We start from the raw sequence: 16,515 nt of genomic DNA on the forward strand, positions 1-16,515 counted from the left end.
CCAAATCCAGTCTCCTTGTGTCTGGAGTCTTGTTCTGTTCCCCGTCGCCACCGACATCCCAGTATGTTTTTTTCTCTTCCGCAAACTGCAGTGGCCTCTGGGATTCTGGGCCCAGAGGTCACACTCCAGAACATATTCCAGACCCCAGGTCACACGGGTTTCTCTTTCTCTCATTCGTCAGACGGGTCGGTCTTGTTTTCTGGATGGCGGAGGTTGGGTATTTGTCTTTGCTTCTTTGTAAGGAAAACTTAAGGTGTGGAGCCCCGCAGGGAAGAAAGGGTGAGTTTCCTGCTGCTCCTGGAGACTGGCTTGACTCTGCCTTTGACTCTGGAGGGTGCAGAAACTAAAGCCAAGCCCCAAGGTCAGTGGTCAGACCTGACTGACCTCACCCTGCTCGGAGGCCACAGACCAGACCCCCAGACCTGACCAGCAGGGCAGCTGGGCAAGAGAGGACCTTCCGCAGTCCCGGGCCCCGGCCACCTCACTCCCAGGCTGCGGGTTCACCCCCACACCTGACCTCGTTGAGAATCTGTGCCCTAGAATGTCCACAAAGAAAGTTGTCACTTGGCCATTTCCAATTCCAGGTGGGCTTCTCAAAGTGCCCAGCAGGGCCATTTCCCCTCCTGGTGCTCTGGCAGATCCCCCCGGAACAGCAGCACCATCATCCGACGTCGCCCAGGTACAGACGGCCGTCTGCTCCCCGTGGGCACCACCAGAGTCCATGGCTGGGATCTTGGAGTGGACCTTGCTGTCCCTGAGAGTCAGCCCTGATCCCTGGGTCTGCAGACTCTTCCTGACCCTTTTGCTGGGACTTGGCCTTCCTTGCTGGCTTCTTCTCCCGCTGATCCCCAGACCTGTGGGTCACAAGCTAGTGACGGACAGAGGAACCTTGTGGTTTTATAAACCACAACTACGTGCCAAGACTTGTGCCAGAGATGCAAGAAGCATAAGGCAAAGCCACCTTTGATTGATGAAGAGCAAGTGATGGCTGGACGCCATGGTGACAGGTTCTGTCCTGAAGAAGCACCTGGGGTGTCAGGGCAGGCGAAATCAGTGTCCTGCCTACGTTCCCTTGTACCCTGGAGAGACTTCCTGGGGCTCAGATCTGAGTGCAGGTGACTGAGCCACAGAGGTCATCGCCCGGTTCTCAGCACAGTGCTGCCTACCTGGTGACATCGATGACACCTGACAGGGAATCCTTGTCAGTAGTAGACTCTTGCAAGTGGGTTTCTACCAGTCACTGTCTCTCCTGGGAGCAGAAGGGCCGACTCTGAGATCAGGATGAGACTGTAATAACGACTTTCTCCAACAGAAGAGTGGTCTGCTTCCACACTGTAGCACGGCATGTCAGGAGACGTGACTGGAGAAGCGCGGGCAGCAGTGTCTTCTTGATCCACAGCAGGACTTGCACCCGGGCCTTCACTGTGGAAACACGTTCGGTGCCCTCTCGTTCCTAGGGTGCCCTAGACTCCTCAGCTCAGAAGCTGAGGCTTTGCATTCTAACTCCTGCCTTGGGGCCCCCCTCTTTTAATCCCTCTTCCTTCCTCCCAATTCTGAGCTACTCTCTGATCTCAAAACATTCCATGTGTTTTCCTGCCTCCAGCTTGACGCCCATCCAACCATCCGCGCACTCCGTAACTGCTGGGGTGCAGGACTGGAACTTCCACGGGACTCTGAACTCTCAGAGGCCAAAGGTCACGTTGCTCACCTCTGCCTGAAAATGCATGGGCCTTGGATGTTCTTCACCAAGGGACGAGTGAAGGAGAGAGCGGATGAAGGAGAGAGCGGACGAAGGAGAGAGCGGACGAAGGAGTGAGCGGACGAAGGAGAGAGCGGACGAAGGAGAGAGCGGACGAAGGAGTGAGCGGATGAAGGAGACATTGGATGAAGGAGTGAGCGGATGAAGGAGTGAATGAACAAGTAAAAAAAAAAAAACATGTGAAATCCTCTGATGAACAAAAGCATTAGCTTTCTTGATCAAATCTGAGACAGAACATCAAACCCAGTTTCTCAATCGCACACAATCACTTTTTATAGCATTACTGCCTAGGATCAAGTGCCTTGGCCAGAAACCAAGAAAACTATCTAGATGTCTTCCTGCAAGGTTATACGTAGAGGTTGTTTTTTTAAAAATGTTCCAGCAAATTTCCTGGGTTCTGGACAAAGCCTAAAGGTGCAAACTGGATTTCCCAGCTGACCTCGGGGGACAGTGTTCAGGAGGCCTGGAGGCTTGTCACGTTGCTTTCCATAGAGTCCTTTCAGGAAGCAGTCCCCTTAGCTCTTGGACAGTCCTGTGGAATAGGACGAAATCTGATCTGCAGGTGCTGGGAAGGAGTCTGAGGGCCGAGCAGGAGCTGACTGCTGCTGCTTGGTGTATAGCAGAGTCTTCTCGGAGCCTCTTCCCTGGACAGGCCTCCTTGGTGCTAACTTTTGTGGTTCATCCTATATTTTCTACCTAAAGCATCTTTCGATTTGCTGGGCTGGATCTAGCTGAATACTCAATCACTCCTTTTCACAAATGTGAAGCCCATGCCTTGTGCCTTACCTGCGACTGGGCGGCTACTGGGGAACCCCGTGCCCCTGCACCAACCTGCACCATCTGTACCTGTTCTTCGGATTGACCTGTTCCTCTCTTGCCGCCTCTAGCAGTTATCACCCAAGCAGACAACGGAATGAGTCTGAGATACCCAGCGCTGCCTCAGCTATCTGCACAAACTCCTTCTCAGATTTTGCAGCTCTCTGGCTTTTGAAGGTGCCAACATCAGGAGAGGAGAGGGCTGTGGCCCCTGCTCCCTGGCTCCCTGCACTGGACTTGCAGTCTCAGGATGCTGCGGAATTCAGAGCAGCAGGGACACCTGCATTTGGCACCATCTTCTCCCTTGACGACAGACACAGGAAGCATTGTTAACTCAGGTGTGATTTCCCAGGGTGCAGAGGAGTTCTGCAAGTACTCACACGCTGTCTGTCATTAGAGGAGTACACGGAAAAGGATCCAGTTCTGAGGCTTACGTGGGGGATCTGTCTTCTCAAGAAGGGAGAGGGACACTATGGATGAGACCCAGAGCCGCCAACCCGAGGCTCCGCCGGCTCCCAGGAGGGCACTTAGCTTGTGGCTTCCCAGCAAGAAGGAGTCGGCTTCCGGAAAGAGATTTAATTGTCCCATTTGTCAGCTCTGCTTCACGGGGTAACACTAACAAAGGCTGTGACCTCTTTGCAATAGGAAAACTGGCAGGACAGTGATCTGACAGACTCCTCTGTGGAAGATGACGTTGGATGCTCACCCAGCGGGAGCTACACGCTTCACACACCGACCCCCGGGCCCTCTGCACGGTTCCCCTTGGCAAGACCGCTCACCGAAGAGACCCGAACTTGTTTTTTGCAGTCCTGCCCAATATAAGCCTGAGGATAGAAGGAAAGAAACAGAAACAGGAAACATGGACTCAGTGCTTACTGTGTGCTGCAAGCCATGAGAAATATCAAAATCATAAAACATGGTCCCTGCTCTCCCTCAAGGAGATTACAATATACTTGAGTAAATTAAAACGAAATAAGAAAGTATTTGAACTACAGTTGGGTACACTAGTCAGAGAGAGCCACGAGGCAAGGAATGATTAACTGGAAAATGATTGGAACAGGCTGTAATTGGAATTGAGAAATGGGAATTGCTCTCTTTTTGGAATCTGGGCCTGGCTGGGCAAGTTGACTTATTCTAAAGAAAACTGTTGTGTGGGGAAAAGGGCAGAAGAAAATCCTTTGTATCTACATCCTGAAAAAAAAAATCGAGGTGATGTTTCTTGTACCTGGCGGCTGCTGTTGCAGGCTTACAAACTGGCTCTTGGGGGGATAAGAGTAAGGACAGATGTGCTGGGAGTCTTATGAGTCATGAGCAGAAGACCTATTTTTATGCCCTCATAAACTCCAAAGGGAGAGAGAAGACAGCGTTGGGGAAGAGATGGCGCTGGTCTGGGGAAGAGAGGAAGCTGTTATGTAAGCCTCAAGCAACATGGCGGACGGAGGGATTGGACTCAGCTCCTGGTGGTGCTGGGGGACAATGAAGTAATATCCGAGTCTCTGACGACACGTGTGACTGTGTAAAAGTGCCGGGGGCTGTTGGAAAGAAAGGAGTTGAGTCAAGGTACCCCTTCCCATCCCTTGCCCTGTGCCACTGAAGAGCAAGCCACCTTCTTTGTGGGTGAAGAACTTGTAAGGGGACAGGTTTCACATTTTTTTTCTCTTTCATAAATATGTATACTTTCCCTCTGATGAACAAATCTGAGACCTTAATGAAAAGGAAACTAGGAAAAATCTCTGTCCATCAAAGTGAAGGAAATGCAAGGAGGTTTGCCATCTGTTTGAAGCTTCTGAATGAGAAATTGAAACACAAACAAGTATTGGCCCCCCAAAGGTCTGCTGTACAAATGGTGCAGTAATTGCATTAAAAATTTTTTTTTTCCATACTGAAACTAGTACATTGAAAACCCCTGGAGATGTGGCAGAAGCAAACCCAGAAACCCTCTGTAGAGACATTTCTATAACGTGGTGTTCTTGGGGGACTCGTGGTGGTGAGAGGGGGAACAGCTCTGCAGAGGATTAGCTCCTGATCAGAAGCTACCAATGTCACAGGGAAGTAATCCACCATGAGTGGGCACACGCAGCAGACAGTCGGTAAGATCATAGGTTTGAAACTGTTAAATACATAAAAGTTTTAAAAATCACAACCACGGAGTGCGACATCATGACAAAAAGATCAGGCAGAACTGTAAGAAAGCCAAAAACAAAACAAAACAAAAACAATGAATGCCCCAGTTAAAATAAGTAGATCAGAATTGAAACATAAAGCCGAATATCACAATGAAAGAACAAGTGAACTGGAAGATGGATCCATGGGCATCATCCAAGAGCAGCGCAGAGACAGAGGAATAGAGATATTGAAACAAGGTTAGTAACCTGGAAGGTAGAACAAGAAAGCCCAGGATATTTTAAAAATTTTCAGAAAAAAAAGAGAATTATCATAGGTCATTAGGGAATTGTTCATTAAAGCAAAACACCCCCTTTAGCATTATACCCCCATTGAAATGGCAAAAATCCTGAACGCCCACAGCACCAGTCAATGCTGGTGAGGGCGTGGATCAGCAGGAACTCTTGCTCCTTGATGGCAGGAGTGGGAAAGGGGACTGCCACTTTGGAATAGAGGTCACACTTTCCCAAAGCTAGACAGAGTCTCACCTTACAATCCAGCAGGAATGCTCCCAAGTATTTGCCCATATGAGTTGAAAATAGGTCCCAAAAAACTGCACATAAATGTTTAGGGCAATTTTATCCGTAATGGCTCAAACTTCGAAATCACCAAATGTCCTTAAGTAAGTGGACGGATGAATACAGTGCCCATCCAGAGCATGGAATATTATTCACTAATAAACAGGAATGAACTGTCAAGCCAGGAAAAGATACAGAGGAATTAGAAATGCATGTTAATAGGTCAAAGAGGCCAGTCTGAAAAGGCCACATGCTGTACCATCAACTCATCGCTGTTCTAAGGCCTGGAATCACAAAGCTGTAGAGACACTGAGGATCGGGGGGTTACAAAGTGAAATCCTCAGAAGCAATTCAAGAGAAAATATGGATTGCAAAGAAAGCCGCACCAATAAGATCAGCCGCCGTCTCACGACTGCAGTCCAAACCAGGAGGAAACTGGATGTCATCTTCAAAGACTGAACCAAAAAAATCTCTCTCAACCTAGATTCATATGTTCAAGTAATTCAAGAGCGAGAACAAAACCAAGAGCAACACATGCCAACTTCACAAAACCAAAAGGACCTATTTGAGATCAATAACCATGATTCACCTCTTTAAAGGAGAATCAATGAAAACACTTGAAGTATTTCTTTTCCTCCAAATGTCTCTTCTCACATCTTAGAAATTACATATGCACATGAATGCATATAGCCGTAATCTGAATTCAACGTTACATGCATCTTCTTTGATTATTGGTATCCTTGAAAGATGATTTTTAAAGGCTGAATCATCGTCTTAAGTGCCATGGTTTAGTGAATTGCCCGACAGTCAGTGTAATTACCAGACGCTTAGATCAGAGAATTCCTCCCACATGACAGACCGAGGATGACGCTGAGCATGCCCACCAGTTTCCTCTCATTGAAAACCCCACCTGCTCCTCTAACTGCGACTGAAGTGAGGAGGTGTTTCGTTTGCAGGGGGCCATTCGGAGCCGGAGGTGTCTTCTTCAATTGAGGTCTTGTGTCCCATGTATACTGCGGGGGGGTGGCTTTTGGGAGTAACTCTGGATGTTCTAAAGAGACGGGAAAGAAGGAAGGGATCCATTCGGGGGCTGCCCTCCACCAGGCCCCGGGCGGCATCCTCTCGGTGGCAGTAAGGAGCAGCACAAGCCATGGCTGATGAGGACGGCCTGGGAACAGGCCCTTCAGGGTGCTCACCACGGCTCTGGGCAGGGGCTATACGTCCCACAGACGGCATCAGTGTGGCTCCAGGTCCACACAGCAGGCCAGCAACGAAGTCAGATGGCAGTGGGGTCTGTCCGTGCAGCTTGCTGCTGGTCGGTCCCCACATCCTACTCAGAGCTTGGGGGGGTTCTGGGGGCAGGGGTGGGTAAGCAAGTGGAAGAGCCTAGTAATGACCCAAACCAAACCAAAGCAGGCCCCGAGCCCCGGTCTCTCTTCTGAGCGCGGTTCCACTTTCACGGTGATGATAACAGGCCTCATCCTTGTTATCCTGACTCAGCAAGTGAGCGACCAGAGGGCCGTCTTGCCTCAAGGTCACACAGCTGTGGGTCAGGCGCTCTGTCCCGGCCCCTCTGGTCCTCACTGCCTGGGTGTTGTGTTTTTTTCAGGGGAGATGGAGGAGCTGGAGACGCTGTGGCTCACGGGGATCTGCCACAACGAGAAGAACGAGGTGATGAGCAGCCAGCTGGACATCGACAACATGGCGGGCGTGTTCTACATGCTGGCCGCCGCCATGGCCCTCAGCCTCATCACCTTCATCTGGGAGCACCTCTTCTACTGGAAGCTGCGCTTCTGCTTCACCGGCGTGTGCTCGGACCGGCCCGGGCTGCTCTTCTCCATCAGCAGGGTCAGTACCACGGCTGGCTGCGTCCTGGGGTAGCGGGCAGGAAGCCCGGGAATTCCAGAGGAGTGGGCGGGTTTTACTTCTTTTGGGGTCTGCACATCCTCGCCTCCTCACCCTCCCGTCTTGGGTCTGCCAGAAAGGACCCCGGGTCTGTGCATGCCCAAGCCAGAGGTGCGCACTCAGACGGGAGTGGGGTGGGGAGGCAGGCTGGGCCGAGGACAGCAGCCAGGTGAGACCAAGCTCCCTGCCACGTTGAGGAGGCTCCAGGGGGAGCAGCAGGGAAGCCGGAGACTGGGCAGATGGCAGATGGCATGCTATGAACCCGAAGGAGGCGGAGGAGGCGGCCCTTCTCAGCTGCCCTCGGGTTGTCTCGTGGGAAGTGTGGCCGGCACTGTCAGGTAGAGAGAAAGTGTCCTCTGGTTTCATGTGAAACCAATTTTAAACATTAGTAACTAATTCCATTTAAAAACTAGGGGTCAACAAAGCCTCTCCACCTGTAGCCTCCATCCTAAGTACCCCCATATGCCACCCAGTACGCAGACTTCTGCGTCATTGTAACACGATTCGCACAACAAACAGATCTGCGTCACACGCCATGCAGCCTGCACAGACTTCTAACAAAACTACGGCAACCCAGCAGAGCCTGGATGAAACAAAGACCTGCAGCACCAGAGGACTCCAGGCACATCCACCAGAAACAGCACACGCTCAACACACACGGCTCAACACAGCTCAGCATACACAGCTCAACACACCGCTCAACACACAACACACACAACTCAACACACAGCTCAACACACACAACTCAACACACAGCTCAGCACACACAGCTCAACACACGGCTCAACACACACAACACACACAGCTCAACACACCTCAACACACACAACACACACAACACACACAGCTCAACACACCTCAACACACAACACACACAGCTCAACACACACAGCTCAACACACACAACACACACAGCTCAACCACACAGCTCAACACACACAACACACACAGCTCAGCACACACAGCTCAACACACACAACACACACAGCTCAACACACACAGCTCAACACACACAACACACACAGCTCAGCACACACAGCTCAACACACAACACACACAGCTCAACACATAGCTCAACACACACAGCTCAACACACACGGCTCAACACACACAACACACACAGCTCAACACACACAGCTCAACACACACAGCTCAACACACACAACTCATCACACACAGCTCAACACACACAACGCACACAGCTCAACAACACAACTCATCACACACAGCTCAACACACACAACTCAACACACAGAACTCATCACACACAACACACACACACACAGCTCAACACACTCAACACACACAGCTCAACACACACAACTCAACACACAGAACTCATCACACACAACACACACACACAGCTCAACACACACAACACACACAGCTCAACACACACAGCTGAACACACACAACAGCACAGGATACACCCGCTGCAGTCAGCTCGCGTGCAACTCATGGAAGCCTCCTTTCCCACAGCTCAGTCTGGAAGTGGCTTTCCTCTCAGAGTACACGTGACGGAGTTCCTCCGCAATGGGGATGCTTGTATCGATGGAGCATTTCCACAGGCCAGGTGCATACAAGGACTTTGTGTCCTTCCTCTCACTTAATCTGCAATCTAAAGGTGAGGTACGAAGTGCTACTAGTCCCAGATCTGCAAATGGCAAAACTCGAAAGTGGGGGTCGAGAGAGTTCTCCCGGATCACACAGCCAGTAATGTGGAGACAGGGTCGAATCCAGATGGTCAGGGGCAGCAAAAGCCCTCACTCTTCCACAAACAACAAACCATCAAATGTGAGCAACACAGGACATTTATATAGTTCATACTGTGAACACACATGTGCATGCAACTCACGTAGCATATGCTCACACGTGTGCCACAACCTAGACACACCCCTGCCTGTGATGTAAGAAATGTACATACCTGCATATTGTCCATGCATCTTCCAGTCAGTCTATCCACACACCTGTCCATCCATCCATCCATCCATCCATTCTTCCATCTATACCTATTTCTTCCATTTACCACCTGGTAGGATTTTTCACCCTGAAAGAGCTTAATTGAGTTAGAATTTGAAATATGGTTTAAAAAAAAAAAAAAAAAACATTGTTTAGAAACATCTGATTTTATATGCTAATGTTCATTGGGAAAACTAAATAATCACTTTATAATAAATTTGTGTATTCTTAGCATTTGGCAATTTTAAGAACTTTAGAGATTCGGAAGGTACACATTAGCTTAGCGAGAAAGATCTATTTTCTCCATTCAGTAGCACTCCAAACTTGGGTTCTGTGCAAATACATACTTCCTAATTAGCTTGATGGCATCTAAACACACAGATTGCTTAAAAATAACAACGTGCATGCATATAGCTAGGTATTATGCCAACTTTAATTCTCCCAGCCAATTGCCAAAGGCTTTTCATATCCAAATGATTCTGGGATTATCTTGAGCAAATGCACACTGTGGCGTTTGCTTGTAAATCCTGCTTGGTTTTGGAAGAGCATTTCCTCTATCTTAGAACCCCTGAAGGAAGCCAAGTTGATAGGATCATCCTCACAAAAATGAGCTAAGTCCCTGGCCCCTGTTCCAAGCCTCCTGACGGGTAGGACAGGGAGCTAGGAGCAGGCTGTGTTGGTGTTGCTGCAGGTCAGGGGAATCTGGCCACCCCTTGTAGGGGGAGAGGCCCCGGGTGCTATGTGAGCAGGGACTTCTGGATTCCCATGGGGACTCCCAGGTACCATCACCGCTGTGTCCCCAAAGGCCGCGGGGAGCCCTCCCTGAGTACTGGCTCTCCTTCCCCCAAAATTTGTATTTTAAAGTCAGTGTAACCTGATCTGTATGAGGAGGACATTCTCGTTCTTATTAATACTTCCCTGCCTCTTGTTTACTAGGGGAGCTCAGAATAGGCTGAGTCGGCCCTGAGTTGCCAAAAAATAAAAAGCTCCTTCCTTTCTGGTCAAGGGCTACCTCCACCGGCAAAGCTTGCCTCTCAGGCACGTCCACACATTCACCATCTGATGCCCACTCTGACTCACAGCATGGGGAGCACTCGCCAGGCAGAAACCCGTTCACTGGGCCCATGCAATCATTTGCTTAAAATAAAACAAAACCCCGCAGTAGGGAACTTGCAGCAACAGCCGCACAGAGTGTGTTCACTGCGGACCTGGGCCAGGGACGTCCCCTCCAGACTCTCCAGTCTCCACAGTACCCTGCGAGGCTGCCCCGATCCCACCGTCCTGCAGGGGGAGGTTGAGGCTCCAAAGGCCAGAGCGGGACCTTTGGGCTTCACTGTTCCCTGAAATAACAGGGCTCTGCACACTTCACCCGGAGGCCAGACAGAGGCACGGAAGAGAGAGGTCTGCCTCCCAGGCAGAACTGGGCACATGCATCAGTCTGCTTCAGAGTTTGGGCTCCTTTCTAAGGACGCTGATCCCTAAGGCTCTGAAATTCACATCACCCCAAGGCAGACATTCTCTGCCTAGATCCTAGATCTTCTCATCACCAGTTCTCCTTTGAGCACAGTGAACATCCAGCCAATAGACGTGAAGCCCTCGGCTCTCAGCGGGCAGCCCCGTGGCCCTGCCAAGGGACGTGGCTGGAGCTCAGAGGAGACTCTGATTTAGCCTGGGAGCCCAGTTCTCTTACAGCAGTAGCCCCTCCCTCCTTCCCCCGCACCTTCTCAATGTCTTACACAAACGCTCCCTCCTGTCTTGGGGTGCTGTTTCCTTTGGTTTTCTCTACAAAACACTTTCCCTTCTACTTAGACAAAAATGCTCACTGTCACCAGCAAAAAGAAAATAAAAATAAATCACCATGGGGCTGGGCACGGTGGCACGCACCTGTGATTCCAGAGGCTTGGGAGGCCGAGGCAGGAGGATTGCAAGTTCAAAGCCAGCCTCAGCAACTTAGTGAGGCCCTAAGCAACTCAGTGAGATCCTGTCTTTAAATAAAATACAAAATAGGCCTGGGGGTGTGGCTCAGTGGTGGAGGGCCCCTGAGTTTTCAATCCCCTTCTTTACCAAAGGTGGGGGGAAAAACCCAGAGCTGCAGAGCCACCAAGATTGCCACCCAAAGTGTTAGAAGTGGGAAGTGCAGCGAGCCAACGTCCAGGACGTGGGAGCTGTGTCCACCTGCCCTGTGATGCAACAGGGGAGCCAGAAGCAGGATGTAGGACGCACCTGGTGACCCTACAGTCAGGACCAACAGAAGTTAGACAGTGAGGGTCGGGGCCAGCATGGGAGGCACCTGTAGGAGCAGCAGAGCCTCACCCCAGGGTGTTCTGAGGGGCCGGGACCCTCTGGAAGCAGAGCACAGGGAACAGTCCACAGTTAGCAGTTCTCACTGAGGGGACGAGAGGCATCTCACTCCCATGGCCCCGTGAATCACAGAGAAGAGAAGAGAGGGTCAGGGAGGGAAGCCACCCTGCCCAGAGGCTCATGTGGCCCCCAGGTAGGATCTGGGCCACAGTGAGTTCCCAGAGCACAGCTTCAGTTGGACAGAGCAGTGTGCGTTCCTGCAGCTTCTGTGGAATGGGCTCTGCGGGCTCCAGCCAGGGTGAGAGCAGGCAAGGGCAGGTCCCGGGTCACAGGACAGTCATCCAGGGGACATTAATGGAGCACGTACTGTGCTGGGTGCTTTCCTTGCATTATTTTATCTTGCCCCTGTGTGCATGGGGTGGGTACAAGTCCCACTCACAGACATGGGAACTGAGGCTCTCAGGGGTGCAGAGTGACCCGTCCAAGGCCATACGGATAATGGATGTCAGAGCCAGGACCCGTGTCCAGTGGGTCCCAGGCCTCCGACTCTTCCAGTTTTCCTGCACTTGTCCTCCGGCGCAGTGCATCTGGAAGGCCAGTCAACTCATTTGGTGGATGCGGTCAGCCAAACCTGGCTGGTCCTTCCCTCTGCCTCTTGTGCCTGGGACCTGCCTTAGCGGTGTCTCATTAGTCCTGGGAGCCGAAGCAGCCCCCACCCACCTCCTGCAACCAGCCCAGCTCCTGACCGGGCCTCCTCCTAGCTCCATGGTGGCCAGCTCATCCTGGCCAGTGGGAGCAGATTGCTCTGAGGGAGAAGGGAGGGAGGAAAGTTCTAGAATCTCCAGGCGGAGAAAGGGAGCTGATTTAAAATAAAACTGCAAATTTAGAAAAAAAAAAAAAACAAATTAAACTAGTGTTTTCATAATGTTGAGAACAAGAAGGAAAAGCGCAGTCATCAGCCGATTCTGACGTCAGGAAGCACGTGATCTCCACCCAGAGCAGCAGCACCCCTCTAGGCCAGAGCTCAGGAGCAGCACCCCTCTAGGCCAGAGCTCAGGAGCAGCACCCCTCTAGGCCAGAGCTAAGATCGTTATATCACTAAACCAGGCAAGGAGTCACAGGTGAGCATGCAGGTTAGGTGGCACCTGGGACATTGCAGGACTGTCACACCCACAGTGTGGATGCTCCAGAGCCCTTCAAGCAGTGAGGAGGGTGAACAGCCAACCACACAGGCCCCAGAGGGGGGTGCAAGTTCAAGCCACAGGTCAGCATCCGGGGCCTCAGAGGCTCGGGTGGAGAGGGTTAGAGAAAGGAGTGCCCCAACCCACAAGGGTCCGCCTTCTGTTGACCGTTCCAAAAAGGCTGCCGTGGAAGCTGTCTTTAGAAATGTCCAGAAAAATGCGACCTTGCAGATGAGTCGAGGCTGCCACAGTCCCGGAGCGTCCCTGCGGGGTAGGCTGGTCTCCGCCGTGGGGGAGCAGTGGAGCCTCCATCACCAGAGTCAGTTAATCACACAAACCTCCTGTAGCTCACACCACAGTCCGTAGCAGCTGCTGAATCAGCTGTGCAGATCCCTTCCAGGGTGGTCTCCTGTTAGTCTTGGGAGGACCAAGTCAGTCCTGCAGCCCGGAGCCGATTGTTTCCTTTAGGTACAGCTGCCAAAGTCTGGGGTAGGGGTGGGAGAAAGTGGGCGGCCACAAATCACAACGTCGTGGATGCTCTCTTGCCTGTTACAGGAGCATGAATCAGGAGCTTGTCCCCGACGACAGCTAAACAGTCATTATTGGTTTCTCTTTTTTTTTTTTTGAAGTGCTGTCAGGACCTCACACACGCTAGGCAAGCCCTCCACCACTGAGCTTCGCTCCTGGCCCTAAACAGACACTTTTAACTGAAAACAAAAAACAAAGCTACTCCTGGTACAGCAGCACACGCCTGTGATCCCAGCAGCTTGGGAGGCTGAAGCAGGAGGATCGTGAGTCCAAAGCCAGCCTCAACAACTTAGCAAGGCATTTAGCAACTCAGCCAGACCCTGTCTCTAAATAAAATATAAAAAAGGGCTGGGGATGTGGCTCAGTGGTGAATCACCCCTGAATCCTCAGTACTGAAAAAAATTTAAAAGTTATTTCTAAGAAAGGAATGGAAAATGAGGAGACTTAGAGGTGATCGTGTCATGTTTCAGCTGCCCGGGAATCCCTACGTCCTTCAGTTCCCTGGACAGACGGAATGGAGGCATCTCTGTGTCATGAGAACTCATCACGATCATTAGCGATGGGAACCCAATTCTGAGTGCATTGCACAAACTCACAAACAGAGCAGGTTAATAAGAAGTCAAAGAGGGTGACTCCAGGGTTTAAGCCACTTCACCTGGTGGCCTCCCCTTCAGCAGCCCCACAGCATGGCAGGCTGGCCTGCCACCTCCTGTTCAGCAGCTGTGTCTGTCCCTCCATGAGGGGTCTGACCCTCCCGGGGATCTCGCTCCTCCCTCAGTGTGTCCAGGACAGGGAGTTTCTCGAGCCTCTTTTGGCTCCTCCTGGCTCCGTGCCTTGATCTCTCGGTGGCTTCAGCCCACAGGCAGGGGGATTCCAGAAAAGAATCCATTGTAGGTGACCCTTGCCTGGGGACTTGGATTCTTTGTCAATAGCTAACTCTCTGGTGTCCAAACTCCAAAGACGCTGCTCGAGAACTTGGACAAGTCTGGCTCTGTGCTGCAGGTGTTGGGGGACCGACTGAATGTCCTGGTGGGTCAGTCCTGAGGCACAGGGACTTACAGTATGAAGGTCAGCTGATTCCTCTCTCAAACTCCACGTGTGACTCGAGGCCAAGGTAGTCCTGAGCCGGAGCTGTCAGACAAACCTGAGGCCTCGTAAGCTGAGGTACAGTGAAGGGTTCATCAGGGGTCACAGGGTACCGCTGTTTCTCCGGGGTGCCTACAGGAAGCTCACGCCTGCCCTCTGTGGGCGAGGTCCAGGTGGGAACGGTCTGGCACCACGGGACGATGCTGACGGCTGTTTGGTCTTGCTCCCTCACAGGGCATCTACAGCTGCATCCACGGAGTGCACATCGAAGAAAAGAAGAAGTCTCCAGACTTCAGCCTGACCGGTTCCCAGAGCAACATGCTGAAGCTCCTTCGGTCAGCCAAGAACACGTCCAGCACGTCCAACATGAACTCCAGGCTGGACTCACCCAAAAGAGCCCCGGACTTCATCCAGAGAGGCTCCCTCATCATGGACATGGTCCCAGACAAGGGCAACCTCATCTACTCGGACAACAGGTCCTTCCAGGGGAAGGACAGCATCTTTGGGGACAACATGAATGAACTCCAGACGTTCGTCGCCAACAGGCACAAGGATAACCTCAACAACTACGTGTTCCAAGGCCAGCACCCTCTCACCCTCAACGAGTCCAACCCCAACACCGTGGAGGTGGCCGTGAGCACAGAGTCCAAAGGCAGCTCCAGGCCCCGGCAGCTGTGGAAGAAGTCCATGGAGTCCCTGCGCCAGGACTCTCTGAGCCAGAACCCCGTGTCCCACAGGGAGGAGGGGACCACCGTGGAGAACAGGACCCACTCCCTGAAGAGCCCCCGGTACCTTCCCGAAGAGGTGGCCCACTCCGACATCTCCGAAGCGTCCAGTCGTGCCACGTGCCACCGGGACCTGGACAACAGCAAGAGCCACAAAACCAAGGACAACTTCAAGAGGTCCCTGGCCTCCAAGTTCCCCCAGGACGGCAGCGAGGGGGAGCGCACCTACCTGAAGACCAAGGCGGGCTCGCCCAGGGACAAGATCTACACCATCGACGGGGAGAAGGAGCGCAGCTTCCACCTGGACCCGCCCCAGTTCGTGGAAAACATGGCCCTTCCGGAGAACGTGGGCTTCCCGGACAGCTACCAGGATCACAACGAGAACTTCCACAAGGCGGACTCCACGCTGCCCATGAACCGCAACCCCCTGCGTAACGAAGATGGGCTTCCCAACAACGGACACCAGTACAAGCTCTACGCCAAGCACTTCACCCTCAAAGACAAGGGGTCCCCCCACAGCGAGGGCAGCGACCGCTACCGCCAGGGCTCCACCCACTGCAGGAGCTGCCTCTCCAACCTGCCCACCTATTCCGGCCATTTCACCATGAGGTCCCCCTTCAAGTGTGACGCCTGCCTGCGGATGGGCAACCTCTACGACATCGACGAAGACCAGATGCTGCAGGAGACGGGGAACCCCACGCCCCGGGAGGAGGTCTACCAGCAGGACTGGGCGCAGAACAACGCTCTCCAGTTCCAGAAGAGCAAACTGAGGATCAGCCGCCAGCATTCCTACGACAACATCCTGGACAAACCCCGGGAGATGGACCTGGGCAGGCCCTCCCGGAGCATAAGCCTCAAGGACAGGGAGCGGCTTCTGGAGGGCAACTTGTACGGGAGCCTCTTCAGCGTCCCCTCCAGCAAACTCTCGGGGAACAAGAGCTCCCTCTTCCCCCAGGGTCTGGAGGGCAGCAAGAGGAGCCAGTCTCTGCTGCCGGACCACACCTCCGACAACCCCTTCCTCCACTCCCACGGGGATGACCAGCGCCTCGTTATTGGGAGATGCCCCTCGGACCCCTATAAACACTCGTTGCCCTCGCAGGCCATGAATGACGGCTATCTTCGGTCATCCTTGAGGTCCACGGCATCGTACTGTTCCAGGGACAGTCGGGGCCACAGCGATGTGTATATTTCGGAGCATGTTATGCCTTATGCTGCAAATAAGAATAATATGTACTCTACCCCCAGGGTTTTAAATTCCTGCAGCAATAGACGCGTGTACAAGAAAATGCCTAGTATCGAATCTGATGTTTAAGCTCTCCCATTAATGTTTTATCATAGGGAAACATGGAGTGGTGAGCGCTCTGGAGGGTGAATGTGGTCGTCCGATAGTGCCCTGCAAGGAGGAGGAGGGCTTAGAGAGGTCATTTTTGTTGGCTCTTTTGCACATGGCTCATGCCATAATCTTCCACTCCAGGAATCTTTGAGCTGTGTGCTGAGCACAGCAGAAACCAGAGAGTTAAGTCCTTAACCAAAAACAAACAAACAAAAAAAGGGCAGGTCTCCGGACATGCCTT

At 52.2% G+C, this 16,515-nt stretch overlaps 1 protein-coding gene across 1 annotated transcript in view; it reads left to right on the top strand.

Annotated features, from left to right (window-relative positions):
* The window catches only part of Grin2a (glutamate ionotropic receptor NMDA type subunit 2A), a 325,653-nt gene extending 309,400 nt beyond the window's left edge, over window positions 1-16,253 (top strand). Inside the window, exons 11-12 of the mRNA XM_077106022.1 lie at window positions 6,866-7,104; window positions 14,451-16,253. Of these exons, the coding sequence (XP_076962137.1) occupies window positions 6,866-7,104; window positions 14,451-16,253 (2,042 nt within the window). The remainder of the gene's footprint in view (window positions 1-6,865; window positions 7,105-14,450) is intronic.
* Window positions 16,254-16,515: the final 262 nt, after the last annotated feature.

The sequence above is a fragment of the Callospermophilus lateralis genome, chromosome 19 (genome assembly GCF_048772815.1).
Source record: "Callospermophilus lateralis isolate mCalLat2 chromosome 19, mCalLat2.hap1, whole genome shotgun sequence".
NCBI lineage: Eukaryota > Metazoa > Chordata > Mammalia > Rodentia > Sciuridae > Callospermophilus > Callospermophilus lateralis.